The sequence below is a fragment of the Brachyhypopomus gauderio genome, chromosome 1 (genome assembly GCF_052324685.1).
Source record: "Brachyhypopomus gauderio isolate BG-103 chromosome 1, BGAUD_0.2, whole genome shotgun sequence".
Taxonomy (NCBI): domain Eukaryota; kingdom Metazoa; phylum Chordata; class Actinopteri; order Gymnotiformes; family Hypopomidae; genus Brachyhypopomus; species Brachyhypopomus gauderio.
In genome coordinates this window covers 52,234,622-52,258,394 of record NC_135211.1, presented here as the reverse complement: position 1 = coordinate 52,258,394, position 23,773 = coordinate 52,234,622, and the positions used below count along the sequence as shown (strand labels likewise).

Here is a 23,773-nt window from a genome sequence, read left to right as displayed (position 1 = left end):
AATATTCCACAGTCAACTGTCAGTAATTCAGCCATGAAGTGGTCGGCCACGTAAACTGACAGACCGGGGTCAGCAGATACTGAAGCACATACGAAGAGGTCACCAACTTTCTACAATCACTACAGATATCCAAACTTCATGTGGCCTTCAGATTAGTTGAAACAGTGCACAGAGAGCTTCATGGAATGGGTTTCCATGGTCGAGCAGCTGCATCCAAGCCATACATCACCAAGTGCAGAGCAGTGGTGTAAATCACGTGTTCTCTGGAGTGATGATTCACGCTTCTCCACCTGGCAATCTGATGGACGAGTCTGGGTTTTGCGGCTGCCAGAGAACGGTAGAGAACGGTACGTGTCTGACTGCATTGTGCCAAGTGTAACGTTTGGTGGAGGGAGAGAAGCCTCCTCACCCAACACCAGACGGTGACCTCACAAATGCGCTTCTGGAAATTGTCAAAAATCCCCATAAACACATAAACCTTGTGTACAGCAGAAGAGTCCCAGAAGAGTTGAAGTTGTTCTAGCTGCAAAGGGTGGACCAACGTCATATTGAACCCTTTGGAATGGGATGTCACTTAAGCTCATATGTGAGTCAAGGAAGGTGAGCTAGTACTTTTGGCAATATATTGTATATATAATTACCAAGACATACACCGAAAAAAATGACATTACGTTTTCTGACAGTACTGTTATTGCCGTATCCAAATTACAGTCATGGACGACGTCACTCACTCCAGGTGTAGCCAAACTCATCCTCCTCTTCCTCCGCCGCATCGTGATGAAGAGCGAGCCGGTCGAGGACTTCCGTCAGCGTGTCTGCGTCCGTCTCGCCGATGTGAGGGACCAATGGGAGCGAGAGGAACGGCAGTGTCGGAGAAACCTTCCCCGCCTCCCGACTCGGCTGTCTCGGTAACCAGAGGACGTACGTTACCAGGGGAACGTAAACATACTACACACCTGCTCTGATACATACGGCGCTACGATAAATATCAGGATGCAGTTTAACTGTAGACGAAGCTGAAATAGTATTAACATGCCAGAAATAGATAAACGGTGGTTAACTGTTTATTTCCTCCTATAGACTCCCTATCTCTCTCTCACACACACACACACACACACACACACACACACACACACACACACACACACACACACACACACACACACACACACACAATAAAGCCCTTGGGAGTTTGCGCCACTCGCAAGCCACTTTGTTACGGCTGCTCACCACCACACTGAAGGGTTTCAGACAGCTCCCGTCTACATGATCCTACAGCCGGGACGCAGAGTTAATCCCGTCGCACTGAGCGACTATTCCGGCTACACCTGACGGGGACCTGAATGCCGGCAGAGAACCACAGAACCACGGAGCTCCACGCTAAAAAAAACCAGCCTGTTTGGTTTCCTCCTGCCGCATTTCACTGCTGAAGGATTTTGCCGCCCCGTCATGTTGAGAAGATTAACGGCAGAAACTTCCCTCTGACGGGGAGTATCGTTGCTTAGACATCCAGCCGCAACTTTAGCGCTGTACACGCTGATTTCAGATGTGAACACCAGGGGGCGCCAGAGCGCTTCTGTTTTAAACAGCCACACGGAGTTTGTGTGGAGGCGCAACAGTAACCTCGACTATATCACTGTATTCACGGACGTAATTTGGGGGGGGGGGGGGCATGTCCCCCCCACTTTTTCAAAAGCCGGTTGTGGTCCCCCCCCAGTTTTTACGGTTAAAACCAAATATTTAAATAGCGACGAATCCATGCCCCCCCCCCACTTTTGAAATCAAAATTACGTCCATGACTGTATTTATATATTTACACCACGCTGCTACTTTTATATGCGTGAAGTTGTCAATGTTAAAATGAATACGCCTGTATGGATGTATTCTTACTCTGTATAAGTCTTGACTGTACAGCGCCTACATTTATTTAAACAGCTACAAGTCAAGAATGCGTTAAGATCAAGAAGTCGTGTAATACTTCAGGTCATTTGCATACCATTCACAAAATATATGAACAAAATCCTTTTGTCCATCTGCTTGTTGCTATCGCTCAGATAATGTGGATGAATAACCTCCGTAAGGTCTGAAGGCAGCATACCATAGGTGACTATATAGGTTCCATAAAGCTTCAGACGAACTGTAATGTATTACGAGTATTATTATTAGTATTATTATTATTATTATGGAATCGTGATCTACATATTGTGGTAAGTGCTGTATTGTTGGTATTATCTGGATCTAATACATCATGGTAAAGCACACAGTTTATATATACATTTGATATATTATCACACACATTAGACACACACACACATACTGTTATAGTTTATATATTATGCTTATCAAACATTGGCCTATTTTTTCTTTACATATTTACAAAACCATTTAGATGGCGCTCTAACAGCTGCTTCAAGTTGAAGGTTTAAATGTAATTCTCCGTCTGTCCTGCAGGGGGAGCTCCGGCGCTTCACTGCTACACAACCTTCATGTCTGCGGGCGCGCGAGTCGGTGTGTCAGTGTGGATTAGCTGCAGCGCCATGTATGTTCCTCAGCGCACGTGACGCCTCCACCACAGGGAGCCGTGAAATAGTGTCTGCACATGTTTCATTGGAACTGTACGTAGGTTGTTTTTATCTTCTTATAATGATCATACCCGTAATGCTGAATCTCTCAGACACACACACACTGTCCCATTCTCTCACACACACACTCTCTCTCTTTCTCTCACACACAAACACACACACACACACTCTCACTCTTTCTCTCACAAACACACACCATGAGAAATTTGAAGACCTAGATATGCGGAGTCAATACAAAACACTTCAGAGCGGGCAAAAACAGAACCACACACACACACACACACACACACGCACACACACACACACACATGCGTGCATACAGAGGCACAAACCTTAAATGGAGTAGGGGTGAAAGGGTTAGTCAGGGAGAAACGGAGGAAAAGCCTACTGTGACTCTTAATGTCCTATAGAGAGAGAGAGAGGGAGAGAGAGGAGGGAGAGAGAGAGAGAGAGGAGGGAGAGAGACAGACAGACAGACATACAGACAGATATATAGCCAGAGACAGAGGAGAGACACAGTGAGGGAGAGAGTGAGAGGGAGAGACAAGATAAAAGGAGGGAGAGGGAGAGAGACAGACAATGAGTGGGAGAGACACAGAGAGAGACAGACAAAGGGAGACAGGGAGAGACCGCATGGACGTCCTGAAAACATGTTATAGTGACAGTTTTAATTACAATACTGTAATACTGTCATTTCTAAACTCGTTTAAACTCAGTTGAATGCTATTTCAGATGAGCAAATTCAAACAAGCAATAAAATAGTCCTTCTAAGGACTAGGGCTGAACGATTAATTGCATTTGCGATAATTTCGCGATTTTTTAAAACGCGATTGTCTAATCGCACAGGCTGCGATTTAAACTGGTCACGTGACTTGGGAGCGAGCCGAGCCGAGGACGAACGGAGCAAACCCGAGCAGGAGGCAGGGAGGTGGAGAAGTGAAGTTAACACAGCGCACTTTAACTTGTTGCACAATGGCTTTCAGAAGCTGACACAACTGAAAGTCTAATACCAAAAGAGGGGCAGCACATCAGTTGTGTGAAATTACTTTGGCTTTTAAAAAGATGCTGCTCAACGTCAGGTACCCTGCAAAACATGCCTTGCTACTGTTGCTACGACGCGAGGTAACACTACAAACCTTCAGCATTAAAAAAACACCACAAAGCCTCGTATGATATTTGTAAGGCTAAAATGCCAACGACCAGTGCTGCATCTTCAAATACGCCAAAGTGTTTCTCTGCGCTTATACAGCTTTAGTATGCGGTGAGCAGCGAAATACCGTAAAATCACGCATATAGGCGCAATAAGATTTAAAGCGCGGATGAATCGCGAAAGCGCGGATAGCTTGACCGCGGTCCAGCAGACAGGGTTCACTGACCGAACCGTTTGAAAGTGTAACTCCTTATAGATATAATTGGAAGCGGCACGCTGAAATAACTCGGGCAGTAACGGAGTTCATAGTGAAAGACATGATGCCCGTTAATATAGTGAACAAGCCCGGCTTCATGGCTTTGTTAAACACACTGGATATGCGCTACCAAACGCCCTCACGCACATATTTTAGCCAAGTTGCTATAGCCTACCTGCAGGGTTGCCAACTCTCACGCATTGACCGTCTTACGCATTGACCGTCTTAGACTAAAAAATTAGTAGTTCGCTCTGGCGCCAACCACAGGCGATCGATCGATCACGATATAATAATAATACTTACATTTAGTCCATTTTACACCCAGTGGCGGACTTAGCAATTTGGAGGCTCAATGCGAATTTAGCTAGGGGGCCCATCAACATTAATATGCGAGAAATAAGTTCAGCTTCACACTACAAGATTTTAGGCTGGTTTTTCAGTCGCCGACTGTTTTTGTAGATCGCCGACAGAAACTGGTCGGACGCAAATCGGGGATCATTCGGCGCTCGCTCAGTCGTGTAGTGTGAACTGCTGAAAGACGCTCGACGAGTGGTGGCCGACTCATCGCAGACGACCGGCAGATATCTAGCATGTTTAATATCTAGCATGTTTCATATCTAGCCCAGTCGGCGACTGTGAGTCAACAACAGCGTCTAGCTTCATACAACTTTACTACAAGACTGTGTTTGTTATTGTGACAGCACTGGAGAAATAGTGCGATTGACTATATCTATGTTCACTGCAACGGAGAGATGAAATAATTCTGGCAATTTGGGACTATGGAGTGGTTAAACGGTAAAAAAAAATAATAATAACGAAAATGTGGAGTACATGTACGTTGTTTTTATTTTCTTCGTGGTGTTGCTGGTTCTCGCGAGTGTTTCATTTTCGTGTTCTCGTGTTTTTGGACGGCAGCCAGATGAGTCGGCGATTCCCCAGTCGTTTAATTCGTGAGCCCACGTCGCCGATCAGTCATGTAGTGTGAACGCCACAACAACTGAAAGACTTGCGATTACAGCACAACCAGTCGTGTAGTGCGAACGGCACAAAAACCTGATGACTGAAAAGTCGTGTAGTGTGAACCTGGCTTTAGCTAGACAAGGGGGCCCTACAGTGGGAGGGGCCCAAGGCAATTGCCTAGCAACGCCTCTATGCAAAGACCGCCTCTGTTTACACCCCCCCCCCCCCCCCCCCCCCCGCAACCCTGTATCTGAGCTGTATAAAAAATGCCGAAACAGAGTTTCCTGAAGTGGAACAATGGGAAAAAATCGCGATTTTAAATCGCAATCGCAATTTATAGATAAAAAATTGCAATTAGATTATTTTCCAAAATCGTTCAGCCCTACTAAGGACCCTGGGAGAGGGAGAAAGTATTAGTGTGTCCAAAAAAAGCCAGTAGCCCCTGTGCAGCAGTCAGAGCAGTGCTGCCCCCCCCCAGGGGCCCCAGAGCTACTACATATACTGTATATCTGTTGTAGCAGATAGAGCTGCTTCTCTCTCACTGACCTCTCTGACCCCACCGACCTCTCTGACCCCACTGACCTCTCTGACCCCACCGACCTCTCTGACCCCACTGACCTCAGTGCTGTCAGACATGCGGAAGGGTGATGCTCTGTCCTCCACACACTCCGACACAACACACTCCGACATCACACACTCCGATGCTGACTTCTGTCATATGAAGAGAAACGAGAAACGGAGAAAGTGAAGCAGAGTAATGACAAAACCTGAAAGATTATTTATTAAACACGGCAGTAACAGCATCAGGAATACTGCAGTAACATCATTATTAATGCTGTAGTTACACCATCAGTAATACTGCAGTAACATCATTATTAATGCTGTAGTTACACCATCAGTAATACTGCAGTAACATCATTATTAATGCTGTAGTTACACCATCAGTAATACTGCAGTAACATCATTATTAATGCTGTAGTTACACCATCAGTAATACTGCAGTAACATCATTATTAATGCTGTAGTTACACCATCAGTAATACTGCAGTAACATCATTATTAATGCTGTAGTTACACCATCAGTAATACTGCAGTAACATCATTATTAATGCTGTAGTTACACCATCAGTAATACTGCAGTAAGACCATCAGTAACACATCAGTAAGACCAACAGTAACAACATAAGTAGGAGGAGCTGGTGGAGTGGGAGGAGTTTACAGAGAGGGAGGAGCTGACAGAGTGGGAGGAGCTGGTTATCTCTAAGTGCAGTTGAGCGAAAGGTCCCAGGTCAGTACCACTGAACCCACGAGCCGGTTCTGACAAAAAAACCCTGTTCCAGTGAGGGCGGGTGTATTTCTACTACACTGTCTGGAGCTCCAGACCGCAGCAGCACACTGTAGTCTCCGCCTCCTCAGCTCCCGGCCCCGCCTCCTCAGCCACAGCCCTGCCCCTCAGCCACAGCCCCATTTTGCTGAAAGGATGAATCATTAGGCTTTTCTTAAAATATCAGCTGTCCAGAAAAAAGGCTGAGATGGGACATTTCCTCTCAAGCATATTTTAATCATTTTCAGGTTTGTTCAGCACTCCAGACCTTGGGCGAGATCCAGACCTTCTCAATTAGAGCACTCAGTGAGCTGGAGAGTTCCAACGTGGCCTCCGCCAGCACAGGGCCACAGTTTCTAGCAGAGTTTGGGTTTGAAATGAGCAGTAATGTAATCGACCTTGTAGCAACAGAGACCGTCAGTGTCTGCAGGGTGTGAACTGGTGATATCAGCCAGCAGCACTGACAGCTCTCGGCCCCAACCAGAGCAGAACGCCAGAGGGGTCAGAACTGCTGTCCAGCAGCCGTCTACGTCATCCAGGTGGGCTCACAGTCCCTGTCCTGCCCACGAGGGCAACGAGGAGCTGGGGCAGATGGGTAAGAGCACTGCCCTGGGCACGGGGGTCTGATTGTGGTCTATGATATGCTCAAAAACACAACAAGGCCAGCAGATCTGAGATCAGTGTGTGCGTACGGCTGTGTGTGTGGTGTAAGTACAGAGCGGCGGAGGTTACTGACCCTGGATCTGCTGGTGACACTCTGAACCAGGAACACAACAGGGTTCCCAGCTTTACGGATGACCTCTACAGCCTGGTCATGACTGGCATCTCGCAGGTCTACGCCATCCACCTAACACACACACACACACACACACACACACACACACATTAAAAACACTCACACACACACATATATAAGAACACACATACACAGACACACATGCAAATGTGCACACTTACACGTGTGTATATGTGTGTGTACCTGGATGATCCTGTCTCCAGTCTTCAGTGTCCCGTCGTGTCCTGCTGGACTGTCTTCCAGGATGTGCTTGATGAAGATGCCTCGCATCACTTCCCCGTTGCTAAGGCGACTGCCCATGCCCCGCCCACCCACAATGCTGATGCCTAAAGATTTCCCAGGTTCCCTGTAGAGCTCTACCCTACACACACACACACACACACACACACACACACAAACATGGACACACACGGACACACACCAATGAACAGACAGTTCCACCTTCTGAATCTGTAAAAGATACACTCCAGTGTTATGAGCATGTGAAGGATGCTGTACTGCATGTGTGTGGCTCCTTGTGTGTGTGTGTGTGTGTGTGTGTGTGTGTGTGTGTGTGTGTGTGCGTGTGTGTGCTCTTACTTCCTTGCTTGGTTCCAGTTTGTAAAAGCTGTTTGTAGTTCACTCTCCTCCCCTTCCCCATCCTCCCTCTCTGGGAGCTCTGCTACAGACCTGACACACACACACACACACACACACACACACACACACACACACACACACACACACACACACACACACACACACACAGGCTGAAATGCTGTCCTGTTTAAATGTTTCTGATGCTGTGTATTTAAGTGTGATGATGCTCACGTGGCGGTTACCTTGAGCTCCTCGAGGTGTCCGTGATAGACCCATGTTCCATACTCTGAACACTGTCTCGGTACTCATCGAAGTACTCCGCTGGAACGTAGGTGATACTACAACACACACACACACACACACACACACACACACACACACACACACACGCAAAGTGCGATATGAGATACAAGTACTTTTCAGATGTTCTCCACCTCTTAGATATGTCATCATCATAAATAAATAATTATCTAAGTAGTTCCAAGTAACTCATGACATTACCGTTGCTTACAGTACAAAGCGAACCCCTTATTAGAGCAGCCGTGAGCTCTCACCGACACGTGGAGGTGGGGAGGATAGTGTATCTCACTGTATCTGAGTGGGACTCCGAGGTCGTGAGCTAATTAGCATCCAGGAGGCCTGGTTGTTTATCTGGGGAGCGAGCTTCACTACAGGGTTCCTCGTAATGAGACGCAGTATAACGTTTCTGCCTATCACAGCCCAAGGTGAAACTCTTAATAAAGTCTTGCAACACCTTGCAAGTCTAATTTGCTGGAACTTAGGAGACAGACACTTTGGTAAGAGGACTTGGTTCAGGAATCAAATCAGCAACTGATTGTCAGTGAACACCTTCTTATTGTAAGTGAAGATGACAGATCTAATGGAAGTGAATCAAATCTCATTTGCGCGGTTCAGTTTGGCATGCAGACACATGAGGCGAGGCAGGTGGAATGAATCACCCTTGATCAAATGGTGAATCGAACGGCAGTGATTCGTTCCCTGATGCCCCTGGTGTAGGAGTGCATCGCTGAGATTCAATCCGAGTGGTGAACATGAGCGTAATGACAGTGATCAGACAGCAGGGGGGGCACCAGCAGGCAGTGGAGTGTGTTAGTGGAGTTGGTGATGGTTTAGGAGAAGGCCTGTCCAGTTGTAGTCCTGCTGCCCCCACTGTCCCGCTCGGGGTCAGGGGTCAGCGTCTCTCAGCTCAGAACACCTGCTCCAGCTCTTGAAGCACCTGAGGCAGGTGAGCTAGACCAGGTGTGCCAGAGAGTGAGTAGGGCAAAAGGCCTCAGACTACAGCTGGAACGCCCGGGGTTAATGGTCACCAACGACGCAAACATCTCCCCCAACGAAAGTACTGCAGGCAAGAACCCAACGACCCAGAGCAAAAACGACCCTCTCACACCACGGCGTCATTCAGCATTCTCCTGGAGCACACTTGGAAACGTACAGGTAACACCAAGGCCATGAGTTTGATTTCCAAGGAAGACACACTGTGATATATGCTGATAAATACATGCGCTTTGCTCTGAATAAGAGTGTCTGCTCAATAATTTAAATGTTACGCAGTAGCCACACTTGAATTGAATATTAGAGAAATGACGTGAAGAGAGATGGAGTTTCTTGTTGGGTGTTTGGGGTGTAGAGGTTATGCTGAGAGCTGAGCGTGTAAGGGATTAATCCTGATCCTGCTTCTGCAAGGCTGCTTCTGTGATTCACGTGACCCCCTTCTGAAGGGGCATACTCTAGATATGAATTCACCTCACTATGTGTATTGACACACTAATACTCAAATGCAAGTTATTACGCAGCAAGTTAATGATTAACCCTTACATTGCTCTAAAGTAGTCAGTCACATTTTAAGTGTGATTTTAGTTTGAACTAAGGCTATGTAGGAGATTTAACAAGACATTGCTGTGACTTCCAGTGTAGATAATGTGAACAGCCAATTTACTAGACGGGTGTCTCATATTTAAGGAGACTTTCTAACAAATAACCAAATGTGTGGTCACTGTAAACATTGCTACGCTAATCAGGATAAGATGCAGAGTTAACGAGTTAACAAACATGCAGCCAGACTTGAGCAAGCGCAGACAGAGACGATGACGGAGACAGACAGTGCGAGTAGAGCACAGATGCATCCTGATGGCGTTAGACGGGTCGGCGTTAGACATACTCACATATAAAAGGAGCACCGCTCCTCCTCTGGAAAAACGGAAGATCTAGAAAAAGATCTAGAGAGGTTGAGAGGTGTTTACGAGCTGCTACTGACACACACGTCTCAGTGAGCAGCGCTGGTGCACCTACACACTGACCTCTGACCCAACCAATCCTCTCGCAAAGTCGCCAGCTCTGGTACGAGCGCGTTTGGCTCTCACCACTGGGCACAGATACGCGTGATGGATCTGAGGATCTGAGGCCAGGGCCAACGTATTGGTTCTGGTTCCCCAATGTTCTAACTGCTAATATTGTGTCTCGGCCCACCTCAGACCACCATGACGTGGAACTACAAGAAACTGTACTGACTACAATATCTCAATAAAGCTCATGGACAGTTATTGTGTATTGAAACAAGCACCATAATCTACAAAAATCTTCGGAGGAGGAAACACACAGGAGAAGGAGCAGCAGGTTTATGACCTGTGTGTGTGTGTGTGTGTGTCCAGATGCAGTTCTCTCCCCTCACCCCATGTCAGGTCCTAAGAGCGAGTGTTTGCGCAGCATGGCGCGGGCCTGTGCCTTGCTCAGATTCCTGCTGGACTCTCCGTTGATGGCCAGGATGAGATCTCCAACACCCAGACGTCCGTCACGGCTCACGGATCCACCATGAGTGATACTGCGGATCAGCATGCCCATACCGTCCTTCTGAGCACTGACTGTCATACCTGTAACACACGTGACAGGTGAGTCATCATCACTAAGTCTCTGTCATCCCTGTAACACACGTGACAGGTGAGTCATCACTAAGTCTCTGTCATCCCTGTAACACACGTGACAGGTGAGTCTTCACTAAGTCTCTGTCATACCTGTAACACATGTGACAGGTGAGTCTTCACTAAGTCTCTGTCATCCCTGTAACACATGTGACAGGTGAGTCTTCACTAAGTCTCTGTCATACCTATAACACACGTGACAGGTGAGTCTTCACCAAGTCTCTGTCATACCTGTAACACACGTGACAGGTGAGTCTTCACTAAGTCTCTATCATACCTGTAACACACGTGACAGGTGAGTCTTCACTAAGTCTATCATACCTGTAACACATGTGACAGGTGAGTCTTCACTAAGTCTCTGTTATACCTGTAACACATGTGACAGGGGAGTCTTCACTAAGTCTCTGTCATACCTGTAACACAGGTGACAGGTGAGTCTTCACTAAGTCTCTGTCATACCTGTAACACACGTGACAGGTGAGTCTTCACTAAGTCTCTGTCAGTCTTCACCAAGTCTGTCGCAAACTTTTTTTCACAGGCAGAACAGAACACACAAGCACTCTTCACATTCTTGCTGATGTAAACAGAACACACCAGCAGTACACAGATAAGACACAAGCACTGGGATTTCTGCTGTCACAACAGAAACTCAAATTACATGTTTATAATATGTATTGTGTTTCGAACAGTTCAGGCAGTAGGCATATTGTATGTAGTTTTGAACAGTTCAGGCAGTAGGCATATTGTATGTAGTTTCGAACAGTCCACGAGCTTTTGTGTCCTGTGTTTTTGGTTAAATGACTAAATTACACACCTAAACTTGAGTTGCCCTTGACGACAGTGATGGTCCTCTCAAAACTGCTTCCTGAGGTCACATCCTGTTGACCGGACCCCTCTGCAGTTTGGCTTATGTGAAAATCTTCTTCCTAACGGGATGCACATTTTAACATAGGGGCACAACATTGGACCAGCACACACACACACACACACACACACACACACACACACACACACACACACACACACACACACACACACACTCATTCAATATCTGGATAATTTTGTTTATGGACTCTATCCATAAGGATCTAGGTTTCCTGAGGGTTTCTAATGGATTGGGCATGAAGTGTGTGTGTGTGTGTGTGTGTGTGTGTGTGTGTGTGTGTGTTTTGGGTATAAAGGAGGTATCCACTGTGAATTATAATAATTTCTCCATGTCCAAACAACAAATGTAAATTTAAATCCAAACTCTTTACCTCCTCCTGAGAATCCTCCACATAAATACGTGTAGGCACTTGGTCTAAAAGCTCAGACATGATTGGTCCTCCCTCTGAGTATAACGATGCCTCTTTAGAAGGAGGGGCGGGGCTGGCTCGAGGCACTCCCACATTAGGGATCAGAGGATCCACTGGGTCCATTCTGTCTAGGCCGAGTTCTGTGATCAGATTGGTGTGGGCGGAGCCAAGCCTTAAAACCTCTTCTTCAGGCCTCAGGGGCGGAGCCTTCTCCTCAGGAGTAAACGGCACGGTGTCCTCTGCGATTCCAGACGGCGTCAAGAAGGGAAACTCCACCAACGAATCCAGGTGCAAGTTCCTCTGGGTAAGAAAGACACCATCACATTCACACTTAAACAGCAGCCTCTCCATCACAGTGACCAGAGCACTGCTGGGTAATCCTGCGATCATCACCGACCATCTGTGCGCTCTGTTCAGGGCCACCAGCAGGGGGAGCCATAGTGTAAGAGACAAACGTGCGGATTGAGCAGGAAGCTGCTTCAGTTAGTGACACTCGGTGGGGCATCAAGGCATTTTGAATGACAAGGTGCTCATGTGGGGAAAAGATTCAAGGTTCCTCTGGTGAAATACAATACATTCAAACAGGTGGGAGGACCCTGACTATGCTACATCCAATCAGGTGGGAGGGGCTAGAATGTACTACAACTGAGCAGGTGGGAGGAGCCTGACTGAACTACAGCCGATCCGGTGGGAGGGACCAGACTATATCTGCACTGGCAGATATCAGATCTTATACTTCAGCAAATTGACTATATTTTAAAGCACAGATCTGATTGCACTTCTGTAATCTCTAGTCTGTAGCCTAAGCTAGATTTAGAGGTATCTTTTCATTTTAATGTTTTAAATTCAGGTTTATAATTCAGGATTATACAGTAACTTTATTGACACTAATCAGGCATATGACCCATAGTCATATGGAGTGGATAAAAAGATTCTAGTCCCAGTGGACACTCTGAAGGTAACTGAAGGGGTCAAATGGCGATTAAATCATGCTGTCTGATTGGCTGGAGATACCTGCGGTGTGGAGGCCTGTAGAGACAGTTCAGAGGTCAGCTCAGAGGTCAGGTCAGCACTGCAGCTGCTTCCCTGGAGGGCCATCATGGACACCTGGAACTCCTCGTCCTCCTCGTCCCCGTAATGCCCGTCGAACGCCTTCTCACCCGCCAGGTCTGCATCGCTGGCATCAATCTGGAATGCAGTTAGTTGTTTTCGTTAGGTTCAGCACTAACAGGATCACGGGTTTGTACACCTGCTGAATACAAAGCAGCGTCCGCTTTCAGAGAGCAAGGTTTGTTTTCATGTTTGTGTAGCTTGTTTAGTATTTATGTGGTTTGTTTAATGTTTGTGGAGATTCTGTTTGGTGTTTGTGGAGCTTGTTTAGTATTTGTGTGGTTTGTTTAATGTTTATATAACTTGTTTAGTGTCTGTAGAGCTTGTTTAGTGTTTATGTGGTTTATTTAGTATTTGTGAAGCTTGTTTAGTGTTTATGTGGTTTGTTTAGTGTTTGTGGAGATTCGTTTTAGTGTTTGTGGAGCTTGTTTAGTGTTTATGTGGTTTGTTTAGTGTTTGTGGAGATTCTTTTTAGTGTTTGTGGAGCTTGTTTAGTGTTTATGTGGTTTGTTTAGTGTTTGTGGAGATTCTTTTTAGTGTTTGTGCAGCATGTTTAGTGTTTATGTGGTTTGTTTAGTGTTTGTGTAACTTGTTTAGTGTTTGTGGAGATTCTGTTTGGTGTTTGTGGAGCTTGTTTAGTATTTGTGTGGATTGTTTAATGTTTGTATAACTTCTTTAGTATTTGTGTAGCTTGTGTAGTATTTGTGTGGTTTATTTAATGTTTGTATAACTTGTTTAGTGTTTGTGGAGATTCTGTTTGGTGTTTGTGGAGCTTTTTTAGTATTTGTGTTGTTTTTTATTGTTTGTGGAGCTTGTTTAGTGTTTGTGTAACTTGTTTAGTGTTTGTGGAGATTCTGTTTAGTTCTGTTTATCCTCTTCTTCACTAGGTTTCTATTTGCAGCATAACCAAGCAGTAATTAGAAGGTGCTCCAGGCCTCTGCTTGGAGTTTGGCGCCCTGCACGAGTAACTGTCTGTTGTGACCGTGATTCATAACACTGGCCAATGCTGGCTCAGCACATAACAGGATGCCTTCCTCCTCATCATCCTCACCTCTCTGGAACCCCTAGGCCTATTTCCAGTTACATGTACCGATATTCAGCCTCATGCTGACGGTTGGTTTTGCCTTTTGATTGGACTTCAAACGGTTGTTTTAACATTGTGATTAAGCAATGCAAGGTGCCTCAGCCAAACAGGAAAACTAGTTTTCATTACTGACAGCAGATTTTTTTCACATTTGCATTTTCAGGTGTTATGACAGCAGAGAATTTGCCAACACACATCACGCTGTGAGAACGCTCCAGTTCTACAACACGGCAGGAGAAGAGGAGAGTCTGGTAAATGAGATCTTATCAAACCTCACACAAACATGAAAACACAGAGCACAAAAACTCAAACAGAGCTAGAGCTGGGGCTCCATTTTGTAAGCTTCACCAGACACACTACTTGTAGCATGATATAAAGAAATACCTACACACACACACACACACACACACACACACACGCACACACACACATGCAGAAACCAAAGCATTATCGCACTATTAGTCATTATTAGTAGTGATTCTTTTCTATTTTCTTACAGGCAGTGGCTTGGCTACCCCAATGTGGACGAGGCCCAGGCTGGCCCCCTTCAGGGCCTGCACTGCTTCCTCCAGGCTGCCACTGGCCAGGTTGGTGTTGTTGACGTACATGAGCCGGTCTCCTGGCAACAACCGGCCGTCCAGTTCAGCAACTCCACCCGGCACCAGCGATCGGATCACAATTACTGTCTTACGTGGGTCGGTGGGGTCCTACACACACACACACACACACACACACACACACACACACACACACACACACACACACACACACACACACACACACACAGAGTCTCGTATTACTATCTGTCTTTAAATCCCTTTGTCTTCTGCACAGTAAAGAAACTGAAGCTCGGTGGAAGGTGTGTGCACGTGCACGCTTCCCTCCCACGTGCACGCTTCCCTCCCACGTGCACGCTTCTCTCCCATGTGCACGCTTCCCTCCCACGTGCACGCTTCCCTCTCACGTGCACGCTTCCCTCCCACGTGCCACCTGGTAGTCTAGGATACTGAAGCCCAGGCCGCTGCCCCCTTTGTCCAGCTCGATGTCCTGGACCTCCGATTCCCACAACGACAGTGCGGTTCCCGCCATCTCCTCAGTCACATGATCCCCCATGGTCTTCTCTGATTGGACGGCCACGAGGAAGTCCTCAGCATCACTCAGAGCCTGTATGGAAGGATCAGGAAATGTGTCTGGGGTGTCCCGCAAGAAGAAACAGTAACACAAATGCCTGTAGTCCCGGTAGATTAGTTAGATTAGCAGATTATGTACTGTTGAGAACTACGTCATCCTCTGTCAACTCTGTACTTAGGTAGAGGTACGTTTCAGACAGAGGTCCATTTGTACCTCCTGTGTGGTCTCTGTTGCCACCTCCTCCAGTTCTGATTGGCTGATATGGCCGTCACTCGAGGGCAAGGGGGCGGGCCTACAGCAGGCCATGTAAACACACACGGGCAGCTCCTTCAGAATCCTCACCACCTCTTTATGGGGCTCGCCTCTTAGAGATATACCATTCACCTACACACACACACACACACACACACACACACACACACACACACACACACACACACACACACACACACACATACACACACCACACACACACTCACACACACACATACACACACACACACACACACACACACAACAGGGATCATCACAGTGTCCATGTGAGTGTGTGTGTGTGTGTGTGTGTGTGTGTGTGTGTGTGTGTGTGTGTGTGTGTGTGTGTGTGTGTGTGTGTGTGTCACACCTCTAAGAGTTCATCTCCGCTGTAGAGTTTTCCGGAAGTCCCCACAGGGCCGTCGGGGAGGACTGAGCGGATGTAGTGGTGAGTGTCCGCCACCTCTAGACTGATACCCAGACCACTGTTCTCACTGAACCTCTCTACCTGGACAACCTTCACACACACACGTACACACACGCACACGTACACACACACACACACACACACGTACATACACACACAAACGCACGCACACGCACACACACGTACACACACACACGTGCACACACACACACACACACACACACACACACACACACACACACACACACACACTTTAATCATATACCCTCTGAACAAATCACAATAAACAAATCATGATTTATGATCAATTCCAACAGCGTTCTGCTGACTCCCACAGCATATCTTATCTGTGTGTGTGTGTGTGTGTGTGTGTGTGTGTGTGTGAGTGTGAGTGTGTGTATGTGGGTGTCTGAAGTTTGTGTATGCGTGTGGATGAAGTTTGTGTATGTGTGTATGTGGGTTTGTGTATGTAGTGTGTGTCCGTGGGGTGTGTAGGGTAATTACTGCCTGAGATTACTGTCTGCATGAGCATATCAATCACAGCAGCTCACACTCCCATGTGTGTCTGAACGTTGTGTGTGTGTGTGTGTGTGTGTGTGTGTGTGTGTGTGTGTGTGTGTGTGTGTGTGTGGTTGGGTGTATGTACGTGGTGTGTAGCGTGATTACTGCCTGCACGAGCATATCAATCACATAAGCTCTCAATCCCATGTGTGTGAACGTGGTGTGTGTGTGTGTGTGTGTGTGTGTGTGTGTTTGCTCAGACTCCCATGCCATACAGCAAGCGCACTATATTATCATGAGCTGCACTGTAAACTGTTCTAAATGGGCTTCCATCAAACTTTACTCATGTTTCTATTGTATTAGGTTCTATCAATAGAATTTTCTCAGTTGTATCTATGCTGTCCTCTATACTAAAAATTTGCATCAAATGTATTGCAAGGTCATTTAACGTGTTTGCCAGCATGTCCTGTTCTGCAGCAGGAATTACTCACAATGACCTCACTGCTGGGTCCGAGAGAACTCTGCCACTTCTTCATCAACTCCTCTTCCTCACTTGCACTGAGCTTGAAGCCTGCAGCACAGAGAACATCATCAGCTGATCCTGAAGAGCCCAGCAGACACCTCTAGAGTCCAGCAGACACCTCTAGAGCCCAGCAGACACCTCTAGAGTCCAGGGATGCTAGAGTCCAGCAGGCACCTCTAGAGTCCAGCAGGCACCTCTAGAGTCCAGCAGGCACCTCTAGAGTCCAGCAGACACCTCTAGAGTCCACGGACGCTAGAGTCCAGCAGGCACCTCTAGAGCCCAGCAGTCACCTCTAGAGTCCAGGGACGCTAGAGTCGAGCAGACACTTCTAGAGTCCAGCAGACGTGAACATACAGCAAGGTTCTGCTTGTCACTGGAAAAGAAGGCAAAATCCAAAAGTTTTCTCACCATCTTTCCGATCAGGAGAGCAGGGTGGCATGATGACAGCCAGGTTTCTGGAAGCTTCACCAGGGTCTGGACACGGATGAAAACACAGACACACGCACACCAATCAAAGTAAGAGCTTCAACACAGATCGCACAATGGTGTCTCTGTGTTTTTCTTTCTGTCTCATCCTCCCTTCCCTGAGGAGGACAGGAGGGGCTGTTCTTCTCTCTGCCTGTCCCTCAGTAATGAGTGAGGAGAGAGACAGGCTCAAGATGAGGGACCAGAGTCCCCACACGGGCGGGACGTCTAGTGCTGTAATTATGGCTGAAGGAAAATGCACATACACACACACTGACGGACCACACACACACACACTCATATACCCACACATGTACACACACACACACACACACACACACACACACACACACACACACACACACACTCATATAACTACGCATGTGCACACACTCACACACACACACACACACACTCATATAACCACGCAGATGCACACCCACACACTCATATAACCACACACACACACAAACACACTGATATAACCACACACACACACATGCACACACACACACGCACACACACACACACACACACACACACACACACACGTGCACACACACACACACACACACACACACACACACACACACACACACACACACACACACACACACACACAGACATATCCATACATGCATGCCCCCACCATGCATACATACGCACACACCACTGCACTTTTACGAACCCCTTATAAAGATTTATACTCCCACCCTGAAGCCACATTAACAGCGATAACTCTCCCCCGATCTTCCAGTGCCTCACAGTTATTCCTGCAACTCTCACCGCTCTGACTCCCCCATTCATCTACAGCCATTACAGCGCTGCTGTTGTTCCTGCTGTTACCCGGAGAGCTCTCCATGTGCTCCAGTCTGGAGTCACGGGCCGAGCTGGGGGAGGGGTTAGAATCCTCGGCGGCAGGTGTGATTGGTGGAGGCGTGTCTTCTGGTCTGAAGCCACGCCTGGCGAGCTTGAGGTGGACCGTCTGACCGGTGCGTCGCAGCACCTCCACGGCCTGCTGATTGGTGAAGCCTTGTATGTTCACGCCGTCCACCTGCAGGGGGCGTGTGCGACAAACAGGGACAGAAGAACATACGGAAACATCAGTGAAGAACAGAAACAGTGAAGAAAGAACACAGAGAAAACAGAGATCTGATATGACGCTCCCCACTGTAACCTGCTGAAGCCCAAACTCGTCCTAGTTAAACCCTAACAGGAGGGATGACCCGGGAACCACAGAACCAGAGGAACCAGCCTAACTCCTACAGGATTAGCAGGAAGAAGCCATGGTCATGGACATCTGAGACCTATAGTCAGTGGACATGAGACCTACAGTCAGTAGACATGAGACCTACGGTCAGTAGAGATGAGACCTACGGTCAGTAGACATGAGACCTACGGTCAGTTTCAATGACAGGTTATTTTAGCAGGGTGATCGTGGGACCACCTCACAACTATGAACACCAGTTTATGTTCTGAGTTTTAACATTGTGTCTTGGTATGGAAACCTATCAGTGAAGTACAGGAATAAGCTGGTCCAGGTGGTTAAACAGGCCAGTAAAATCATTGGAGACAAACTGTTGTCCTTAGAGAACTTATACAGTCGATCTTTATTAAACAGGGCAAATCAATCAATCAATCAATTATATAACCTGAGGGTTATATAATCCACACACTATTATCTCATCCCTTATATATGGTGGACTCACAGCTATGATCTGATCCCCCACATGGATCAGACCACGATATAATCCACTCACAGCTATGATCTGATCCCCCACGTGGATCAGACCACGATATAATCCACTCACAGCTATGATCTGATCCCCCACGTGGATCAGACCACGATATAATCCACTCACAGCTATGATCTGATCCCCCACATGGATCAGACCACGATATAATCCACTCACAGCTATGATCTGATCCCCCACATGGATCAGACCACGATATAATCCACTCACAGCTATGATCTGATCCCCCACATGGATCAGACCACGATATAATCCACTCACAGCTATGATCTGATCCCCCACATGGATCAGACCACGATATAATCCACTCACAGCTATGATCTGATCCCCCACATGGATCAGACAACGATATAATCCACTCACAGCTATGATCTGATCCCCCCACATGGATCAGACCACGATATAATCCACTCACAGCTATGATCTGATCCCCCCACATGGATCAGACCACGATATAATCCACTCACAGCTATGATCTGATCCCCCACGTGGATCAGACCACGATATAATCCACTCACAGCTATGATCTGATCCCCCACATGGATCAGACCACGATATAATCCACTCACAGCTATGATCTGATCCCCCACATGGATCAGACCACGATATAATCCACTCACAGCTATGATCTGATCCCCCCACATGGATCAGACCACGATATAATCCACTCACAGCTATGATCTGATCCCCCCACGTGGATCAGACCACGATATAATCCACTCACAGCTATGATCTGATCCCCCACGTGGATCAGACCACGATATAATCCACTCACAGCTATGATCTGATCCCCCACATGGATCAGACGATGATATAATCCACTCACAGCTATGATCTGATCCCCCACGTGGATCAGACCACGATATAATCCACTCACAGCTATGATCTGATCCCCCACGTGGATCAGACCACGATATAATCCACTCACAGCTATGATCTGATCCCCCACGTGGATCAGACCACGATATAATCCACTCACAGCTATGATCTGATCCCCCACGTGGATCAGACCACGATATAATCCACTCACAGCTATGATCTGATCCCCCACGTGGATCAGACCACGATATAATCCACTCACAGCTATGATCTGATCCCCCACATGGATCAGACCACGATATAATCCACTCACAGCTATGATCTGATCCCCCACATGGATCAGACCGCGATATAATCCACTCACAGCTATGATCTGATCCCCCACGTGGATCAGACCACTATATAATCCACTCACAGCTATGATCTGATCCCCCACGTGGATCAGACCGCTATATAATCCACTCACAGCTATGATCTGATCCCCCACGTGGATCAGACCACGATATAATCCACTCACAGCTATGATCTGATCCCCCACATGGATCAGACCACGATATAATCCACTCACAGCTATGATCTGATCCCCCACATGGATCAGACCACGATATAATCCACTTACAGCTATGATCTGATCCCCCACATGGATCAGACCACGATATAATCCACTCACAGCTATGATCTGATCCCCCACGTGGATCAGACCGCTATATAATCCACTCACAGCTATGATCTGATCCCCCACATGGATCAGACCACGATATAATCCACTCACAGCTATGATCTGATCCCCCACATGGATCAGACCACAATATAATCCACTCACAGCTATGATCTGATCCCCCACATGGATCAGACCACGATATAATCCACTCACAGCTATGATCTGATCCCCCACATGGATCAGACCATGATATAATCCACTCACAGCTATGATCTGATCCCCCACGTGGATCAGACCACGATATAATCCACTCACAGCTATGATCTGATCCCCCGCGTGGATCAGACCACGATATAATCCACTCACAGCTATGATCTGATCCCCCACATGGATCAGACCACGATATAATCCACTCACAGCTATGATCTGATCCCCCATGTGGATCAGACCACGATATAATCCACTCACAGCTATGATCTGATCCCCCACGTAGATCAGACCACGATATAATCCACTCACAGCTATGATCTGATCCCCCACATGGATCAGACCACGATATAATCCACTCACAGCTATGATCTGATCCCCCACATGGATCAGAACACGATATAATCCACTCACAGCTGTGATCTGATCCCCCACGTGGATCAGACTACGATATAATCCACTCACAGCTATGATCTGATCCCCCACATGGATCAGACCACGATATAATCCACTCACAGCTATGATCTGATCCCCCACGTAGATCAGACCACGATATAATCCACTCACAGCTATGATCTGATCCCCCACGTGGATGCGGCCATCTTGCTCCACCGTACTTCCTGCTGTGATGCTTTTCACAAATATCCCAGAAGGCTCTGCATCAGGAAATGACATATGCAAGAACATTATGTGAACTGCAGAAATGAGAGACCACTTCCACCAATGGACAAGCCATGCATCATTCAAGCTACAAGCTCAAAGCGACCCTCACTAGAGTTTCTCCAACTCACCGGCGTTTTTCTCTGCCACGTATCCTGCGATGGTGATGCCAAGACCCTGAGTGTTCTTCGTCAGGCTGACATCAAAGACATCCTGCTCCTCTTCCTCACAACCCTGCCGTCGAAGACAATGAGCAGACACATTCATGACCTTAATGTACTGATAGTCTGCGTATTAATTATTATTATTGTTTAATAACAATTATTATTATTATATGAAGCCTGCTTCTTGTCACTGCAGCAACGAGTCCAATATAAAAAGTGATAAATAATTGTGTAAAATTCATAAATATCTGACAGCATGATTAGCATGTCCTGAAATTCTCCAATCAAATCACGTCACCTGTTGCTCAGCAACAGTTGGCAGGGCAGGTAGAGGGGGCGTGTCCTCCACGGCGGCCCTGCTGATGACCAGTCTGACCCTGTTTCCACACTGACGCAGCACCTGGGCCACCTGCTCACTGCCCAGACCGTACAGGTCAGTGTCCCCGATACGCAGAATATGGTCCCCACTCCGCAAACGACCATCCTGTGAGAGAGGGTGAGAGAGAGAGAGAGAGAGAGAGAGAGAGAGAGAGAGAGGGAGGGAGGGAGAGAGAGAGAGAGAGATGGGGGTAAGGAATATGGAGAAGAGAAGACAAAAATGAACCAGGTAGAGGAGTATCAAATATAAAGTATTAATCTAGTAAATATATATTTATATATGAAGAGAAAAATTTATCTAGTTTTAATGTACAAAAGATTTAATTAATCTATTCTAGATTTTATTCATCTTTCCTCAGTTCTTTCAAATGAACATGTTTTACATGACACATATTAAGTGGTGTGTTGTGTGTGTGTGTGTGTGTGTGTGTGTGTGTGTGTGTGTGTGTGTGTGTGTGTGTGTGTGTGTGTGTGTGTGTGGGTATAAGTGATGTAAAGTTATTCCATTAGAGTTTTCTGCAAATAAAGTGCTCTGAATCATGACCTCACCAGGTCAGCCACGCCCCCTGGCAGGATTGTCTTGACGATGACCCCTGTAGTTTTGCCCCCTACAATGCCGAAACCAAGACCTGAGCCGTCATTCACCAGCTCAATGGTCTCCATGTGGGTCCAGTGGGTCTGTACATGAACACATGGATGAACACATGAAATAATGGAGAGGGGAATGAACGAGTGAATGAGTGTGTGTGTGTGTGTGTGTGTGTGTGTGTGTGTGCACGTGTGTGTGTGTGTGTGTGTGTGTGTGCGTGAGTGAGTGTGTGTGTGTGTGTGTGTGAGTGAGTGTGTGTGTGCACGTGTGTGTGTGTGTGGTGGGTGTGTGTGTGTGTGAGTGTGTGTGTGTGTGTGAGAGTGTGTGCGTGTGTGTGTGTGTGTGTGTGTGTGTGAGTGTGTGTGTGTGTGTACTCTCTCACCCCACTGGAGTGTACAGATAGTGTGCTGGCAGCACTTGGTGTTCGGGACACTCCGGGGCTGGATGTGTGGGGGATGGGCCCTGTTGCCACGGTGATGCGCACACGCTCACACGCACCCTGCAGCAGCGCCACGGCCTGGTGGTGTGAGACGGTGGCGTCCAGCACCTTCCCACTGATGGCCAGGATCTGATCTCCCTCCTTCAACCTCCCATCACTGAGGAGAGAGGAGGACACACACGACTGATCTCAGGACAGTAGAACTCAGGACACAGCTGAGCTCAGGACAGTAGAACTCAGGACATAGCTGATCTCAAGACAGCGTGTGCATGTGTGTGTCTGTGTGTGTGTGTGTGTGTGTGTGTGTGTGTGTGTGTGTGTGTGTGTGTGTGTGTGTGAGTATGTGGTGTGTATGTGGTGTGTGTGTGTGTGTGTTGGTGCATGTGTGTGTGTGCGTGCGTGCGTGTGTGTGTGTGTACCAGTGTGCGATACTGCCTGTCTGGATCTCCTGGATGAAGATCCCCAGCTCTCCTTGGTTGTCATTACGCAGCCCCACCACACTGAAGCCCAGACCTCCTGAGAGCGGCTTGGTCAGGTCAACATGGGTCACGTACCGCCCCTGTACAGAGCAACACACACACACACACACACACACACACACACGCATGCACGCACGCACACACACACACACACACACGCACCACATACACACAACATAAACACACGCACACACACACACACAACATAAACACACATACACACACACACACATACACGCACTCACACACACA

The 23,773-nt window shown here is 47.3% G+C and overlaps 1 protein-coding gene across 10 annotated transcripts in view; it reads right to left on the bottom strand.

Moving 5' to 3' along the window:
- Positions 1-23,773, bottom strand: part of mpdz (multiple PDZ domain crumbs cell polarity complex component) — a 49,089-nt gene that overhangs the window by 13,508 nt on the left and 11,808 nt on the right. For 6 of the 10 annotated variants that reach the window (XM_077018877.1, XM_077018922.1, XM_077018886.1 and 3 more), the window contains exons 5-29: positions 23,462-23,601; positions 22,986-23,199; positions 22,564-22,692; positions 21,935-22,120; positions 21,604-21,706; positions 21,380-21,468; positions 18,158-18,425; positions 17,315-17,380; positions 16,875-16,954; positions 15,826-15,972; positions 15,417-15,587; positions 15,063-15,236; positions 14,570-14,779; positions 12,893-13,066; positions 11,840-12,178; positions 11,398-11,509; positions 10,337-10,535; positions 9,831-9,884; positions 7,890-7,985; positions 7,648-7,737; positions 7,252-7,429; positions 7,009-7,119; positions 5,567-5,659; positions 2,915-2,986; positions 732-900 (exon numbers count right to left, since the gene is read on the bottom strand). In XM_077018877.1, coding sequence (XP_076874992.1) covers positions 732-900; positions 2,915-2,986; positions 5,567-5,659; positions 7,009-7,119; positions 7,252-7,429; positions 7,648-7,737; positions 7,890-7,985; positions 9,831-9,884; positions 10,337-10,535; positions 11,398-11,509; positions 11,840-12,178; positions 12,893-13,066; positions 14,570-14,779; positions 15,063-15,236; positions 15,417-15,587; positions 15,826-15,972; positions 16,875-16,954; positions 17,315-17,380; positions 18,158-18,425; positions 21,380-21,468; positions 21,604-21,706; positions 21,935-22,120; positions 22,564-22,692; positions 22,986-23,199; positions 23,462-23,601 — 3,664 coding nt within the window. The remainder of the gene's footprint in view (positions 1-731; positions 901-2,914; positions 2,987-5,566; positions 5,660-7,008; positions 7,120-7,251; positions 7,430-7,647; positions 7,738-7,889; positions 7,986-9,830; positions 9,885-10,336; positions 10,536-11,397; positions 11,510-11,839; positions 12,179-12,892; positions 13,067-14,569; positions 14,780-15,062; positions 15,237-15,416; positions 15,588-15,825; positions 15,973-16,874; positions 16,955-17,314; positions 17,381-18,157; positions 18,426-21,379; positions 21,469-21,603; positions 21,707-21,934; positions 22,121-22,563; positions 22,693-22,985; positions 23,200-23,461; positions 23,602-23,773) is intronic. The other 4 variants (XM_077018930.1, XM_077018946.1, XM_077018937.1 and 1 more) reach the window with 4 other exon arrangements.